Genomic DNA, 17,397 nt, shown 5'->3' on the forward strand with positions numbered 1-17,397 from the left:
GGCGGCCGTGCTGGAGTACCTGACCGCTGAGATCCTGGAGCTGGCCGGGAACGCCGCCCGCGACAACAAGAAGACCAGGATCATCCCCCGTCACCTGCAGCTGGCTGTCCGCAACGACGAGGAGCTCAACAAGCTGCTGGGGGGGAGTCACCATCGCCCAGGCGGCGTGCTGCCCAACATCCAGGCTGTCCTGCTGCCCAAGAAGACCGAGAAGCCTGTTGAAGGCCAAGTAGGTCACCTGCTTCCACGACCTCAATTAAAAAACGGCTCTTTTCAGAGCCACTCACATCAACTTCAAGAGCTTTACCTTGTGTCTTAACAGTGATGAATGAACATGATTGAATGTTCTTCATCTGCAGTTGGACCATGTGACGGGCAAAACAGTTCTGAGTCATTAACAATCTGAACAGTACTGAGTCTATTCAGTCAAGAGTCATTCCCGGTACCTGACCATCAGAAACTACAGGAGTACTTCAATCTTTACATGACATCATACATGAAATTTTGAATTAAATAATGTATGGTGCTGCCTATTAGGTTTAATTCATAGGTTAAATAGGTTTTCAGTTAAGTCATTGGTATCATTGGTTTTCTCTGAACGTCAGAGTGAGACCTCTGTCTCTTGTCGGAGAGAGCGTCTGAGCGAGCGCTCTTATTTTATTATTCCTCTGTTTAGGAAGGTTTGTAATTCCTCAAAGTTCAAAAAGGCCCTACCAAGTAGTTTCATGAGGGGGATTTCACCGACTGCACAACTTACAATCCAGTGTGTAGTCTGGTTTTGTCTAGTGGGTATACTCCAGTGTTAGTGCCAATCATCTTCATCAGGCTCTCTTTCAGAGATGCTTGCTGCTCCATCTGTACTATCCTGTGAGCATTGAAACACTGAAATCTAGTCAAGTTGGTTCTTCTTTCGATTCATTGATGTTTCTTTGATGATGATAATCACTTGTTTACTCCTTTTTCCACCAATAATTTCAGCTTCAGTTTCACGTCACGCCTGACGAAAGCCCCTGTGGTTCTGAGTATGGAGAGGCTGCAGCCTTGAAGAACCAGTCTGGTACCGGAAGCCATTCTGGTGCTCCGTGAGGTAGCAGACTGGTTCTCCAAGGCTGCAGCCTCCCGACATAGCATAAAGAGCCTAGTTTGCGACGGTTTGCGACACAGATTTTAAAGGGAGAGTGAACGTTATGTCAAAAAACCCATACTGATACGTATCTTTGTACATTTTCTAGTGGTTGGACGGTAAGTCAGGACCTTTTCTAGTGGGTATAGACACATACCTGTGTACCGCATGGACTACACCACTGATTCGTTCCCATATCCAATATTCCAAATAATTCATTCAGCTGTTTTGATTTCAGAGAATTCTTACAAATCATCTGATGCTCTTTTGAGTGTTTTGGCATTATCTGAGTCGAGTGTTTTACATTGTCCTCTTCTGGGAATAAATCAGCAAAATGCTAATAAAAAAACATTATATTGTCATGTCTGTCACTACATCTAAATGCACCGCCTTAGGCCTTTTTATGATTAGGTTTGATATATATGGACCAGCAAAGTCAAACACCCATTACTTCAAAGGGGGCAGATGTTTGCAGTCGTCCTCCCACTCTCATCCCTCCTTTGTTGTCCAAGAACAGTGTTGAGGTCTTTTATTTCGGATTGACTGTGTACCTCCGTTACTGTTTGCCTTCCTGTGGGAAACATTTCTGCGGGATTTTTATCCAATATTAATCTGCTACATCTATTGCATCCACAGACAGTGGCCCTTTTCTTTTCACTTTGTTGCGTGTGTTAAACACAAACCTGTTCATCCAGGCAGTGATTCTGACGCTTGTTAGCATGTTAACATGTCTAACATGATCTTACATGTCCGTTTGGTGACATTCCTGCACATGCATGACCTAACAGCTACCTTCTCACCCACTTCAATAGTCCTGTACATTTCCTGTACATTTCAGGTAGAGGTCGACCAGTGGTGGATTCTCATATAACCAATAGTGCCAATGGTCAAAATGAGAGAAAACGATGGCCGATTAATCACATTTTTCGAATAAATAAGTAAATAAATGTCTCAATTAAGTTATCATTAGAAGTTATTATTATTAGATTATCTTTAGGAGTGACCAGGATGGACAGGATTAGGAATGAGGTCATCAGAGGGACAACACAGACAGGAAGGTTAGGAGAAAAAGCTAGAGAGGCTAGATTGAGATGGTTTGGACATGTGCAGAGGAGGGACAGTGGATACATTGGTAGGAGAATGTTAGAGATGGAGTTGGAGGTAGGAGACAGAGAGGAAGGCCAAAGAGGAGGTTTATAGATGCAGTGAGGGAGGACATGGAGATAGTTGGAGTCAGAGTAGAGGATACAGAGAACAGGGAAAGATGGAAATCAATGATTCGCTGTGGCAACCCCTGAAGAGGGACAAGCTGAAAGGAGAAGAAGAAGATTATTATTATTAATCAGCCTATCTGTAATTTCAGTATTTGTTGTGCGATGGGCGTTGATGAAGCTGTCACCAAACTATCAGCCTGGTGACTACCACCTGCTGGCTCAATGAAACAATGGATGCCTGGGGATTCCATCTGAAGGCAAGGTGAGGGTCATCAGGGCAGTAGAGTGGAAACATGTGTATATATAGTGTTATTCTATTACCATTTTCAATTATATAATTTAATTTTTATAATATAGTTTTTTAACTACAAATGTTTATGTATTTAGCCCAAATACCACAATTCACTATGGCAACATGTAAATAAAAGGCAGAACCTCCATTTTAATCCAGTGGACAAAGCGATGTTAATGCATGTCTATGCGGTGCACATTTATGTTTAAAGAAGGAGCCAGAGTCAGAGCAGAGAAAAAATAAATTACATTTCATTTTATTCAGTTACAGCTATTGTCCTTTGAAATAACTGTTTTCATGAGCTTCTGTCTCATGTTGCCACTCTGTAAGCGTAAGAGGAATGATTTTGCAATATGGTGCAGCCTGGCTTGCGGCTGGATGATACAGCAGGGAGAGTCCAAGTAAGGTTCAAGGTGTCATGAGGTCATTTATTTCTCCATCTTGGCCGCAGAGGACAACAGACAGGTTGTTAAAATAGTACCTTTATACCGGTATAGTGTCCCAACTGATTGCTCTAGAAGTTTCCAACCACCAGGGTCCACTGCCTACCAACATGAACATTCATCAACATCAACATTCTCATTTACTCAATTAACACGAGTGATGGTGAGATGAAACCTCACGAAGCATTGAACCACTTGAGCCAAGTGGTTCGAGAAGGGCTCATTTCTCAAAGCTTAGTGTACCTACCACTACCAACCAGCTGTATCTGAACCACATAATGTGTGACACGTTGCATTTTTGTGTCTGTCATGTCTTTTGGGAATGACCAAATATCACAAAAAATGTAGTACCAAATAATTTCTGTAGATAAATTATCACATGTGTATAATTTTTGAATGTATTCTGTGTGTAAATTTCCCCAAAATGGTCATAATATGGCAGGTTGTGCAATGTTTTTCTGAAAATGGCGTGAGCGTAATCAGGCAGAGGACAGTGAAAGTGCTTGTGGAACTAGAAAAGGGTGCCACAGATTATGCTTGTGTACAATGATGTACAGGACGGGAAACAGTATTCATTGATATTCAGAAACAAGTTTTCAACAGTTTTTGGTGATAAACGATTTTTTTTTTTACACAACCTCTCTGGCCTTGACCCTTTCACAAGGCACAGTGAAACGTCACGGCAAAATCTGAACCACCTCCCGAAGCAATCATGTGGTACAGCTGGACAGCGATACTTCGGACGTCATAATTTTTGGCTCCTCCCCTAAATGAAGCTGAGGAGTTGACACTTTAAGGAGAGGACCTCAGTGACAAAGACCCTTTTTGTTTGTTTTTGAGAACATGGAGGACATGGCATTTTTTAGTCATCATGTGTTGATGTCAGACAGCTTAAAGTGAATGCTGCGTGTCTTTATTAAAGTCTTGTGTCCCACATGTTTTTCTCATTTTTCTGGTGCTGAAACATACATACAGCCTAATAGGTGCAACCCTGTTTATGTCATCTAGACAGAGATGAAATGACACACGTCAATACAAATTCATACAATCCATGTCATCCATACAATCAAATTATCGTTTTTAATCCCCATTTAAGATACGTTAAGAGGCAAAGAATAACAAGCGTTAAATCGAAATTTCTAAATGACAAACTCTCACTTTTGCATGTAAAAATTAAGTCAAGCGAAATTAAACTCGTTTTTAAAATGAAGGTAAATGCCGTAAATCATTCTGTTCTGTAGAAACATATTCGGCAGCTGGCGCATGCGCACTAGGGTGGACGATCATGTCCAGGGTGGACAAGTGGTCACTGACCGGTACCGACAGTCAGTACCCGATCATCTACACGGAACGTGACCTGCTTCCCATCGTAGTGCGCATGCAGTCATAATGGCGCATGTGTAGAACAGAAAGTTTGGACCCAGAGTTTGAGACCTACGGCAGCACAATGCATTTACTGGATTTAAAAAAAAGTAATCATGAGATCAGGTTCACGTAATTATGAAATAAAATTTTATTAAAAAGGAATTAGCTAGTAAATCTTTTCTAATTAGTGAGCAGAGATGGCGCTATCACAGACACTGGGAACTGATGTATGTAAAAACGGAGGATGGTATGAATATTAGTATGTATTATTATTAGTATTATGTCAACACTGCTCACACCCTTATGACTGTTCAACTTGATTTCACATCACAAATCAAACCGAACTTTTTGGAGGAAAAAAACGTTCCAAACATTACAAACGTGAATATTCATACATGCATATTACCATTTATGTACAGTTGTGCAGTCAATAATAGTCACCGGGGGTTGATTTGCATGTATATACATACACACACACACACACACACACACACACACACAATTATATACACATGCACAAAAATCACAATGTGTTTTAAGCGTAGTTAAAGAACGAGGATTTTTAAGAGCAAGAGACGTCGACAAGGTGTCAAATAAATCGCTGATTGACTGGTTTTCTTCTGACATAGGGATATTACGTAATTTATGATTTCGTTTTTAAAACTGACTATGGAAGGTTTGCTGTTTTTTCATGTATTATGACTTTCACATAATGAGAATTATGTTCACCATTTAGTAGCTTTTGTTTCATAAGTACTCTAGACTTATTAAACAAAGAATTGCTGTTCCCTAAATTTGACCAGTGGTAAACATCTTGCTTTGTGACCGAACATGAGAAGAGTTCAGTTGTTTCCATGTTATATTGTAAAAAAGTCATAAACACATAAAAATGATCTCATCCGAGACAGACCAGGGTGCTGCAGCAGCTGCACAACATGACACGAGCGCTGTTTTATAGAAGCAACACTAAACAAAACAAAAATAAAAATAAGTATCAATATAAATTAATGATTCTACATTATTTATACCTGATAAATAACTATGGTTTGCATCTGATGGCTGAACTTATTATATATGTACTGCCCTTGCAGCGCGTGTACTTTGCGGGGCTGGACAGGCAGCTAACAAAATGATATCTCTAATGAAGACACGGATCGTCGGGATCACAAAAAAAAAAAAAATCCGGAAAAAATCCGAATCCGGACATCCCAGTCATGAACATTCAGCTACTTACAGACGAAAGTCTCCAAGTCACAAGCGCATAAAAACAGGAATCTCAACTCCGCTCGTTCTGCAGCCGCTGCACCAAGCTGGCAAACGTGCGAAGTCTTAAAGATGCGACAACAGTCTAATGATTCAGTACGGTTAAGATTATTGATCATGATTGAAAACTGTTTTGCCCGTCACATGGTCCAACTGCAGATGAAGAACATTCAATCATGTTCATTCATCACTGTAACGACACAAGGTAAAGCTCTTGAAGTTGATGTGAGTGGCTCTGAAAAGAGCCGTTTTTTTAATTGAGGTCGTGGAAGCAGGTGACCTACTTGGCCTTCACAGGCTTCTCGGTCTTCTTGGGCAGCAGGACAGCCTGGATGTTGGGCAGCACGCCGCCCTGGGCGATGGTGACTCCCCCCAGCAGCTTGTTGAGCTCCTCGTCGTTGCGGACAGCCAGCTGCAGGTGACGGGGGATGATCCTGGTCTTCTTGTTGTCGCGGGCGGCGTTCCCGGCCAGCTCCAGGATCTCAGCGGTCAGGTACTCCAGCACGGCCGCCAGGTACACGGGGGCTCCGGCGCCGACGCGCTGGGCGTAGTTCCCCTTCCTGAGCAGCCGGTGGACACGACCGACCGGGAACTGGAGCCCGGCTCGGGAGGAGCGGGTCTTGGCCTTAGCGCGGGCTTTACCGGCACCTTTACCGCGTCCAGACATCTTCGGAATGCTTCTTGAGCTTGTTCACAGAGAGAAAGACGACGTGTCGCCGGGAGACCCGGGGTTATGTAGCACAGCAGCTGTTCTGCCATTGGTCAGATCAGGCGTGAATGTCAGCGTCCAATGAGGACAGAGCTGCTGTCGGACGGAGCCGGGACAGTGTAACGTCACAAGAAACGTATAACAATCAGGCTTTGAAATAATATCCATAATCTTTATCAGGTGCGTTAATCCTTGAGTTTGAAATGAACGAGGGATTAAAAATGGCGAATATTTCTGTCATTTTTTTTTTTCTTCAATTTTTCTTTATTCGCCTCCGTTGGAAAAAAAAAAAAAAAAAAAAGCCTCGGTCATTGATCAGAAGCAGCTCACGTAGGTTTGAGCAGTTGGTCAGAATACAGGAATGAAGACAGGAGATGAAGCTCTGTGACCCGCAGTTCGATGACAGTTTTAAAGACGGGCCCATCTCATTCCAGCCGTCCTCCTGAGCTGGTGAAATGACTTTACATGGATTCAGTCACTCTGAAGTCTGTATGTTGTAACTGAGCACATGTGTTGTGGCAGTCCTGGGAAACTAAATCCGACATAGGTCTAAAATATATTGGGGGGGGGGGGCGGACCCGTAATACGTTTAAGTATTAAATAAGTTTAAACAGGTTTCTGCGGTGATACAAGTGCGTAACATAAGAGCGGGAAGCGGTCTTTAGTGGAGTGAAGTGGCTCTTAAAGAGCCGTTGTGGTGGTGGAGGAGCAGCAGCAGCAGCAGCAGCAGCCAGTCTAGGCCCTCTCTCCGCGGATGCGTCGGGCCAGCTGGATGTCTTTGGGCATGATGGTGACCCTCTTGGCGTGGATGGCGCACAGGTTGGTGTCCTCGAACAGCCCCACCAGGTAGGCCTCGCTGGCCTCCTGCAGAGCCATGACGGCCGAGCTCTGGAAGCGCAGGTCGGTCTTGAAGTCCTGAGCGATCTCCCTCACCAGGCGCTGGAAGGGAAGCTTGCGGATGAGCAGCTCGGTGGACTTCTGGTAGCGGCGGATCTCCCGCAGAGCCACGGTACCGGGGCGGTAACGGTGAGGCTTCTTCACGCCGCCGGTGGCCCGGGGCGCTCTTCCTGGCGGCCTTGGTGGCCAGCTGCTTCCTGGGGGCTTTGCCTCCGGTGGACTTACGGGCGGTCTGCTTGGTTCTGGCCATTGCTGCTTATCGTGTGCCTGAGATGGGTCAGCGATAAGGGATGAGGAGCAACGGCCACAGCAGCGACTATATAAAGCGGCTGCCGGCGGAGCTGATTGGTCGATGACTCGGACGACCCTCCCCTCGCCCGCGCGCTCCGCCTCATTCACCGATTGGTGGAGCGGAAGTTGAAGTCGACCAATCGGAGCTTCGCGACAGAAAGTGTCGCTGGAGCCGCTGGAAACGAGTTGAGAAGGAGAAATAACTCGTGTTTATATTCCGCTCTATCGTTACAAATGACAGCTATCGGTTACCGATCCACAACCTCATTCTAGAAAGAAATGAGTAGTTTAACATGCATGTGATAAAATACAAATATAAATAAAATACAACGATAAAAGATGACATGTCGACGACAGTCACAGATATTGACTAGTAAAGACGTGTTCCTGACAGTGTGCGTTGACAGTTGTATACATTTGATATTAGTTTTGTCGGCTTACAACTTGAATATCCTTTTTTTTCCATTGACCGTAATGGATCATCCCGTTATGTTATATTAGAGATTTGATACCGATTTCCACACATTCCGTTCTTCTAACTATGCTCTCAGGCCGTTCTATTTGGCCGTTTCTATTCTGTTTGTCTTTTCAGTGATCGTGATGATCCCACAATGAATCCTTCCGTAGTAATAATGTGCTGGTGAACGTGTGTGTCGTGTCGTTTCGTTTGGTGGAAGCAGCAGGAGGCTCTCTGGGTGGGGGTGTGTGTGGCTCTGAAAAGAGCCTTTGGAGAGGTGAAGAAGACGGAGGCCTTTACTTCTTCTTGGCCGCTGCCTTCTTGGCTTTGGGTTTAACAACCTTCTTAGCGGGGGCTTTCTTGGCCGCGGGGGCTTTCTTAGCTGCGGGGGCCTTTTTGGCGGCCTTCTTGGGGCTCTTGGCCGCTGCTTCTTGGGGCTTTTGGCCGCTGCCTTCTTGGCGGCGGCTGCGGGCTTCTTGGCCTTCTTGGGGGACTTCTTAGCGGCCGACGACTTCTTGGCCGCTGCCGCTTTGGGCTTCTTGGCCGCTGCGGGTTTCTTGGCGGCTGCGGGCTTCTTGGCTTTGGGAGCCGCCTTCTTGGCGACCTTCTTGGGCTTGTCGTCGACCTTCTTGCTCATCTTGAACGAGCCGGAGGCGCCGGTGCCTTTGACCTGGACCAGGGTTCCCTTGGCCACCAGGCTCCTGACGGCCACCTTGACGCGGGCCTTGTTCTTGTCCACATCGTAGCCTCGGCGGCCAGAGCCTTCTTCAGGGCGGCCAGAGACACGCCGCTGCGCTCCTTGGACGCGGCCACCGTCTTGACGATGAGCTCGCCGACGCTGGGACCGCTCTTCGGCTTGGAAACCTTCTTCTTGGCGGCTTTGGCCGGAGCGGCGGCTGGAGCGACTTCTGCCATTTTCTCTGCAAACGCTTCTCCTCTTGCCTGTGACGAACAGCTGAGAGTCGGATCGGAGTACTGAGGTGGTCAGAGCAGGAGGCGGCACTTAAACCCAGCATGAGAACCGTGGAGAGTCAATCGCGGCAGCGGCTCACCCGAGCGCGCTGGACGCCGCCTCGTGTGTGTTTTCTCTCCAGTGGTAAAAGAGGAAAAAATGAGTGTGGGACAAACGACGACGGCTCCCGGTGGGGCAGCGATAGCGGACACGTTCCTCTTCGTGCTCCGGTCCCGCAGAGCTCCGGAGCTGTCTGCGTTTTGCTCGTGGAGCCTCCAGACTTGCCCTTCTTACCGCCGTGAGCAGCGCTCGTCGGCCACTTTCCTCACTCATTCCGCTCTTAAAACGCCTTCAGACGCCTCCAAAGTCCAGCACAAGCACCGTGACAGCTCAGACACACGTTTGTCGATGGACTGTGGCTGCAAAGAACCAAGTGTGCCCGGTCCGTTTGGAAGCAGATGGACATTTCGTGACCGCAGCAAACACACCGATGGCGGCTGAAGCTGCTGATGGTCGCTGGCGTCCCAGCTGCTCGCTGCGGCTCCGACGTGTCTCCTGCTCCTCTGCCCTTAGTTTTCGTGTCAGTAAACCACTGACATTATTGTGCAATTGATAGACGTTCGTTCCGTGTGTTTCTGGAAGGTTCGTGCACACTGAGAGAATCGACGGCACAGGAACATAGAACCTCCACGTCCCATCGGTCAGTCAGTCACCATCTGAGTGGAACCGACCTGGTTGATGACACATTTATAAATAAATACAAATACATTTCGTGAAAACATCAGAAGGTTCAGGAACAGGACATTAGTCTTCTCGTTGTATTTCTAAAAGTGACTTCATTGATATAAAAACGATGACTGAACAGGTGATAAACCTCAGTTCTGCCTGGTGTCGAAATGTGTCATTCGGTCTTTCAGAGCCTTCTACACTAAAATGAACACAAGTGTTGTTTTCAATATACTTTGTATCTTCATGTTTAGAAAATTTGAGTTTATCAGAGAGTGAATTTCAGTCATTTGGTCACAGACAAGAAGCCAAACAGGAAAACAAAAAAAAAACTCTAAAGCGGATATGAGAGGACCAATATCAGAATCAGAATGTCTTTATTATCATTGTTCTAGGCACGACGAAATTGTGATTGCAGTTCCCGGCATAGACAAACAGTATAAACAGTATAGACAACAGTATTGAAGTACCACGATACAGTCTCCATGTAGTTTTGACTTTTGCAGGTCACAGTCCTGCTCAGACTCTGTTGGTCATTTGTGCCGAAGTGAAACAGACTTTGGAATCTTTGGTGAAAAAATGTTCATGCAAGTTTCACCGTTACTTCAGTCAGTCAGCGCCATTGTTGTCCGTTTGAAATGATTTGAAACATTCTGGGTGAAGGAACTGTAACGTTACTGCGAAGATTCGTTCATTTCACAGTTGGAGTGCAGCAGTGAATTGCTGTAGGTGTCTGAACCGGTTCGCCTCCTGGTAACAAGGTGACTGACTGAACGCTCATTGGAAACGGTTCGTGTAACGCGTGTTGATTTCAGTAGATCTACAATATATTATTCAGTCTAACAAATTACTTGAATATACAGTTCTAAGTCACAAGTTGATCAATATTACATCAGCGGTGCAGCAGGAATGCTCCTCAGACAGAGTGTGTGGCTCTTAAAAGAGCCGTTGGGTTTGGGTCAGTAGAGCCGATTACTTAGAGCTGGTGTACTTGGTCACAGCCTTGGTGCCCTCGACACGGCGTGTTTAGCCAGCTCACCGGGCAGCAGAAGGCGCACGGCGGTCTGGATCTCCCTGGAGGTGATGGTCGAGCGCTTGTTGTAGTGGGCCAGACGGGAGGCCTCACCGGCGATCCGCTCGAAGATGTCGTTGACGAACGAGTTCATGATGCTCATCGCCTTGGACGAGATGCCGGTGTCGGGGTGGACCTGCTTCAGCACCTTGTACACGTAGATGGCGTAGCTCTCCTTCCTGGTCTTTCTCTTCTTCTTGCCTCCTTTGCCGGCGGTCTTGGTCACCGCCTCTTGGAGCCCTTCTTGGGAGCAGACTTCGCTGGTTCAGGCATGTTGATGTGTCGTCGGAAACGAGTCAGTGAACTCTGTGGACCGCAGTCAGTGGTCTTATACAGCCTGTATGGTAATGAGCTGTGTGGCCTCCAGCCTCTGATTGGTGGAGCTGCTCGGTGAGTCGGGAGGTGGGGACGCTGGACGAGCGCGAGTTTCCATGGAAACCTCTTGGCGGGCTCACGGTGCAGGAAAATGGCGGTTCAACGGCGAAGGAAACAAAAGGAACAACTAAACGTTCCTTTCTTTTCTTGGATGGAGCTGTTTGGAATGAACTGACTTCTCACTCCGAATCACGAGTACATTTTGCAAGTACTTCTGAAATTAATTTGGTGAAATCTGTCAAAAGCCTGTGTTTTGTTATGTGGTTCTGTGGGGAAATAATGTTTGTTTGGAGTTTCAAATTAATTCTACAAAAACTTCACGTTTTTGTTTCAACGTCAAGTAGATACTTCATCTGTTTGCTCTAAACCTGTGATTCAAAACATAAAATCACAATTAATGGAGCAGAACAACCAAATGAAATCAGGTTTGCAGAGGTTAGAAATCCTCACAAACCTTCATACGTGTTTATTACACGATTCCTACAATTTGCAATTATAAAATCAAATCATTCCATAACAATTTCAAAACTTTCTCCAGACGCGACATCTGAGTAAATGTGGTTTACTATTCATTATGAACTCAGGTTTGTCCGCGACGTTTTAGAATCATTTAATTTCTTCAAATTCTTTGGAGATTGAACCTGGAAACAGGCGCTAATTATTTTTCATGAGCGCGTAATATATTTAACACGATCGTCTACAATATGGTTTACAAAAACATCTCAATCGAGGTATTTATACCACGGGATTAAATCTCGACCATAAGACTTGTTTTTCTCGGTTACTTACTACAGGATTAAATCCCTGCCACAGAAACACTTTTTACTGTCTGCTTTGGTTTCACACAGGGGATTCGGATCATTCAACAAAGAGTCTTCACCTCGGAGGACAAATGAATCCGGAGTAGAACAGCTCTCTAGTCGAGGTGTGTGTGGCTCTTAAAAGAGCCGTTGTGTGGTGTGGGTCCCGGGTGACCTTTAACCTCCGAAGCCGTACAGGGTTCTTCCCTGTCTCTTCAGGGCGTAGACCACGTCCATGGCGGTGACGGTCTTCCTCTTGGCGTGCTCGGTGTAGGTGACGGCGTCGCGGATGACGTTCTCCAGAAACACCTTGAGCACCCGCGGGTCTCCTCGTAGATCAGACCGGAGATTCGCTTCACTCCGCCGCGGCGAGCCAGACGGCGGATAGCGGGTTTCGTGATCCCCTGGATGTTATCACGGAGGACTTTACGGTGACGCTTGGCGCCTCCTTTACCGAGTCCCTTTCCTCCTTTACCTCTGCCAGACATGTCGCTGAGTTGTGGTACTACACGAATGAACGACCCAGTGCCTGTTCGCTGGTATATATGGCTCCTCTACGGACGTGATAGAGGACAGCGGACGGGGGCGGGGGAGGCCACATAGGTTACTTTGCTTATTTGTTTCCAGGCGCCCCTAAAGTTGACCTGATGAATGTGAATCATTGTAATTTAACACAAAATGAGCAAACAGTTTATGGTAATAAACTGTTCATATGTGCATTTTATTCTCTTAATATCGTGATGTTGATTTGGGTCAAGGAGTAGATAACATGTCATTAGTGGTCTGGATCCAGGACTTTTTTTAAGGATTCCGTATCATTGTGAGATAGGTCCATTTTCAGCACATGCGTATGTATCACCTGAATAGATTCTTGGCAAAAATACACGACGCATTCTCGTGTATGTGTTCTCTAAACTATCAGTATTAGACCCAGTTCCTGACATGGTGCTTGCAGATACTCCAGGCACTACATGGCAATGAACAAAAACTGACACCAGCAAGACACTACTTTTCAGCGTATTGTATCATTAGAATCCATTCAGGTGTCAGTGGAGAAATGAGTCGTTCAACGCCATCACTTTGGCTACACCCAGAAGAAAAACGTCAGGGGTGTTTATCCAGCCAAAGATTTTTCCTGGTTAAAATAAAACTGGGTAAGATATTTTGGCAAAGTATCTGAACGTGGATTACTTGTGTTTTCCGTTTAACTGCAAAGTTTTCAAAAAAGCCCTTTTAGTTCAGGTGAGTGGCTCTTAAAAGAGCCGTTTGGGTGGTTGAAGGAGATCAGTCAGTTACTTGGACTTCTCGGTCTTCTTGGGCAGCAGGACAGCCTGGATGTTGGGCAGCACGCCGCCCTGGGCGATGGTGACTCCCCCCAGCAGCTTGTTGAGCTCCTCGTCGTTGCGGACAGCCAGCTGCAGGTGACGGGGGATGATCCTGGTCTTCTTGTTGTCGCGGGCGGCGTTCCCGGCCAGCTCCAGGATCTCAGCGGTCAGGTACTCCAGCACGGCCGCCAGGTACACGGGGGCTCCGGGCGCCGACGCGCTCGGCGTAGTTTCCCTTCCTGAGCAGCCGGTGGACACGACCGACCGGGAACTGGAGCCCGGCTCGGGAGGAGCGGGTCTTGGCCTTAGCACGGGCTTTACCGGCACCTTTTCCACGTCCAGACATCTTCAACACTAGTCGGTAGTAAGTCTACGTACGATTAAAATATGTGAATCCTGAGCCGAAGCAGCGGCCTTGTTATATACCCCACCTCTCCCTCTGATTGGTCAGAAAAAAACATGAACGCAACGCTCCAATCAGAAGACACATAGCTGCCCCTGGTCCACATGACCAGGGGATAGTTCCAGAAAGCAGGTTTATGCTGGGTTTTACGCCGAACGATTTTCACAAACAACAACCAATAACAAAACCGGAATCTAGTTGTAGTCTTGTAAATAGTGAGTGACCCTGTAAGATTCACAGTTTTAGAAAAATCTCACTGTGGGACTAAAACGTCTCTTCGGATGTGAGCAGGTGTGAGATGATGATAGTTTTCTAAATCGTTTTAAATCCTTCTGATGTATAGGCAGCATTCGCGAAAACCCCGAGATAGTTGAAATGAGGAAAAACTATTGTACTCGATGTCAATTCTGTTTTCATGTAGACTCACAGAAATGTAATTAAACGTTTTATTTACTTTTTAAAAACGTTCACTTGTTTAATTTCAGTGACCTGTAACATGAAATTAGAAAACAAAACTGCAGTTTTCCCCATTTCTCTATCAACAAACTCTGGATTTTAACTACACTGTTTTTTTGTAAAGCGCCATCGGAAGAAATCTGATAGAACAACAATAATGCAGCTATTTGTTACTTTACTTTAACTTTACTATTTGTTTGTTTGCTTGAGGTATAGGTATAAGTGGGCAGGCACTGGGGAGGGATATGTTGTTTTTTTTTTACCAGTGACGTGCGGTGAGGTTCATGGATGCTGAGGCCAGCACTGCAGCGAAAAAGCATCTGCCAGCTTGCGTACGCCCCCTTGAGTTGAGGCAGAGTACTGCCTGCCTCACCTGCTGACTTTTCTTTGCGCTTTATTGTGTCGATCAGCAGGAATAGTTCTCTCACACATACATAAAATACATTACACAGACAAGTTCATATTGGCGATATGCTGAGGAACAGACGGGCACGTGGCATACAACCCAGTTAGTATTGGATCATGGAGTCAGCCCCTCCCTCACCCGGGGTTTCTGCCCTGGATTTGATCGGAAAAACTTAAATTCAGCAATTTTTACTCAATAAAATATCAGAAATGTGTAGTCATTCTGCAAATGCACTTTTAATATATTAATATGTATTAATATATTAATATGTATTTATGTACACTTTTTCTTTTTTTTGTCATGATGACAGGTGCCTCACCTGCCTCCTCTGACCGCACGTCACTTTTACCAGGGCGAGAGGGGCATGATGGCGTTTGTCTTTGTCCGCTGGTGGAAAACAAACCTACTTTGAACTACTTAAAATTTATTTAAATTCCCAGGTGCCTCCATGGCCGTTTTTTTTTTGTTTGCTTATTTGATACTTTACTTTTTATTACAATTTTGGAGTTATGACAATAGTGACTACAAACAATGTACACTACAGTTCAAAAGTTTGGGGTCACTTAGAAATGTCCTCCTTTTTGAAAGAAAAGCTTTTTTTTGTTCTTGTTTTTTTTTCCAATGACGACAATGTTAAATGAATCCGACTGGTCTAGACATGTGGTCAGTGACTATTCTCAACTGTGAACATCTGATTTTAATGGACCATCTACCTCCACCTACAGAGGCCTTTTCCACCAACCATCACTCCTGTGTGCTAATGCTACATTTTGTTAGCTAATCATGTTACAAGGTGAATGCTGATTAGAAAACCTTTGCGCAATTATGTTTGCACACATGAAAACTGTTGATTAGAGAAGCTAAAAAAACTGAATTGTCTGGATGACCCCAGACTTTTGAACGGTAGTGTACTTAATTTGACAAATATGAAAAATAAATCATTATCATCAATATGATCCACGAGAACCCATGATGCCACTCTTGGTTGAACAATCATTGTTGAAAATGGAATTTGAAGACAAAAACTTTCTTTTTCGTTTCTTTTAGATCCTTTTTTTAAAGCTGTGTAATGTTTGACCCTACTGTGACCTCACTGCAGTATCTGTCATAGATACATCCTGTCCTCCGAAAGGAGCTAGGAGAACACTTTGGTGAGTCATGACTGTAGAGACAGCAACTTGGCTGTTAAGTGAAACTTCTCAGTTTTTTAAGAACCAGTGGATGTTTTCTGATGGGTCTGAGGGTCAGTAAAATGGTTTTATTTGTGTTTCAGTAAGTGGGTTCCCGACTGGCTGTGGACCAGTGAACGTCTGATGATCATCGTAGAACCTCTGAGACAAGAACCCTGTGGACGGACGTCCCTTCTGCCAATCACAACAAAAACAACGGCTGAAATGAACGTCTCACCTGTCACTGGACGGAGGTCGACCAGAAGGTTCCATCACACACATACATTTTTAAACACCTTTAATGACATCTGACTCAGTAATGTCCTTTCCTGTCATTGGCTGCCCCAGGCTCCACTGATGAGAAGAAATGCTAGGCCAATAACGGATGTGATCAGTGATTGGATGGACCATCACCACCATGATCATCAACCATCACGAGAACTCCAGCTGTCCGTCAAACCTCCACTGACACCACCTCCTCAGCGTGTGTGTCAGACCTCTGTGTCTCAGTCCTCTCTGTCCTCAACAGCCCTGTGTCTGAGCGCTGCCTCCGACCTAGCGACCTTCTTCATGCTCCTCTGCATCAGCCAGGTGAGCAGATGGACGGAGACGAATATGCCGCCGGCCGTCCACAGCCACTTCCTGGTGCTCCAGCTGCCAGGCTTCATGGAGAAATGTCTGTGGGTGACACGAAGCTCAGGTTGGTCCACGGAGTAGACACTCGACGTCTGCTGATGTCTACAGACTTCAAACTCAGTTTTAAAGACTCGACATCAACAGAATCTGTTCTTGAACCCATCAGCAATTATGCACACGCAACTTTCAGAACCAGTATGCTAGTGCCACCGGCGATACCGTCTGTGTTAAAGGGTTAAACTATGTTTGCAACTGAAGCACTCTGACACACACAGCTGCAGTAGTGATGTTACCACCATGGAGACCAGTACCTCCGTGAGTCAGTTCTTCCTGGCGGCAGGGGGAGGAGCTGCAGGGCGGGACACGTAAGCCACAATCGCCGGCTCAGGAACCGTGTCGTCTCTAGGTTTGTGCAGTAGCGGGTTGGACTTGAGGTGAAACCAGCCCCAGTGGATCAGACCCAGACCAGAACCCATCACAATCAACACTTTATAATTCCTCCAGACGTCCTGCAGGCCCATGGCTGACAACAACAAATAAAGAAAACACGGGGAGCGTTAGCAGATATGGATCTATAGCTGTATATTTCAATCACATGTACACTCTTCTCTTTAAATTCATATTTACATTTATATTTTAATAATTAGTTCACAGACTTGTACATGACCGGTTCTACAGTTCATTGACTTTCTTCTGTCATCGGAATAACTTAATGCATTCATTTTAAAGAAGGACCTTCCTCTAGGACCTTAGGTTCCATGGAGGACGTTTTAGAGGTCCTACTGGTCCTTGAGTCAGTGTCATGTTCCTGTTGTTTGTTGTCAGCTGCGAGTAAATTAAATAAACTCATTATGATTCTGATTCTCTGGGCAGATTATTGACACTTAACACCAGAAAATCGGAACTGGTCCGGTTACAATACCACGGATTCTATCGTAGTTCTGTGAGGGCATCAACAACTTCAACCATGCTAACTGTAGCATTCAGCTTACTGTAACACCATGCTGGCTGCTGCCGCTTGCG

General features: G+C 45.6%; 2 protein-coding genes and 2 pseudogenes across 2 annotated transcripts; all 4 read right to left on the minus strand.

Moving 5' to 3' along the window:
• Window positions 1-5,980: 5,980 nt before the first annotated feature.
• LOC144739018 (histone H2A) lies at window positions 5,981-6,367 on the minus strand. The gene has a single exon (XM_078622020.1). It carries the CDS (start codon window positions 6,365-6,367, stop codon window positions 5,981-5,983), a length of 387 nt encoding a protein of 128 aa, XP_078478146.1.
• Window positions 6,368-7,144: 777 nt separating this feature from the next.
• LOC144739016 (uncharacterized) lies at window positions 7,145-11,726 on the minus strand. The gene is made up of 4 exons (XM_078622018.1): window positions 11,698-11,726; window positions 10,772-11,064; window positions 8,493-9,029; window positions 7,145-7,470 (listed from the first exon to the last, which is right to left on the minus strand). Exons 1-4 carry the CDS (start codon window positions 11,724-11,726, stop codon window positions 7,145-7,147), a joined length of 1,185 nt encoding a protein of 394 aa, XP_078478144.1.
• Window positions 11,727-12,156: 430 nt separating this feature from the next.
• Window positions 12,157-12,467, minus strand: LOC144739019 (histone H4-like; annotated as a pseudogene).
• Window positions 12,468-13,271: 804 nt separating this feature from the next.
• LOC144739021 (histone H2A-like) lies at window positions 13,272-13,650 on the minus strand (annotated as a pseudogene).
• Window positions 13,651-17,397: the final 3,747 nt, after the last annotated feature.

The sequence above is a fragment of the Lampetra planeri genome, unplaced genomic scaffold, assembly GCF_965212315.1.
Source record: "Lampetra planeri unplaced genomic scaffold, kcLamPlan1.2.h2 scaffold_1258, whole genome shotgun sequence".
In the NCBI taxonomy this organism is placed as follows: domain Eukaryota; kingdom Metazoa; phylum Chordata; class Hyperoartia; order Petromyzontiformes; family Petromyzontidae; genus Lampetra; species Lampetra planeri.

What these genes read in the sequence shown, in the direction of transcription:
- LOC144739018 (XM_078622020.1), bottom strand. Translation starts at nt 6,367, where the DNA reads ATGTCTGGACGCGGTAAAGGTGCCGGTAAAGCCCGCGCTAAGGCCAAG.
- LOC144739016 (XM_078622018.1), bottom strand. Translation starts at nt 11,726, where the DNA reads ATGTCGCGTCTGGAGAAAGTTTTGAAATT. An exon ending in CTGGAGAAAGTTTTGAAATT is followed by an intron (nt 11,065 to 11,697) that starts GTTATGGAATGA and finishes TGCCTGAACCAG; the next exon opens with CGAAGTCTGCTCCCAAGAAG. An exon ending in CAAGAAGGCAGCGGCCAAAA is followed by an intron (nt 7,471 to 8,492) that starts GCCCCAAGAAGC and finishes CGCCAGGAAGAG; the next exon opens with CGCCCCGGGCCACCGGCGGC.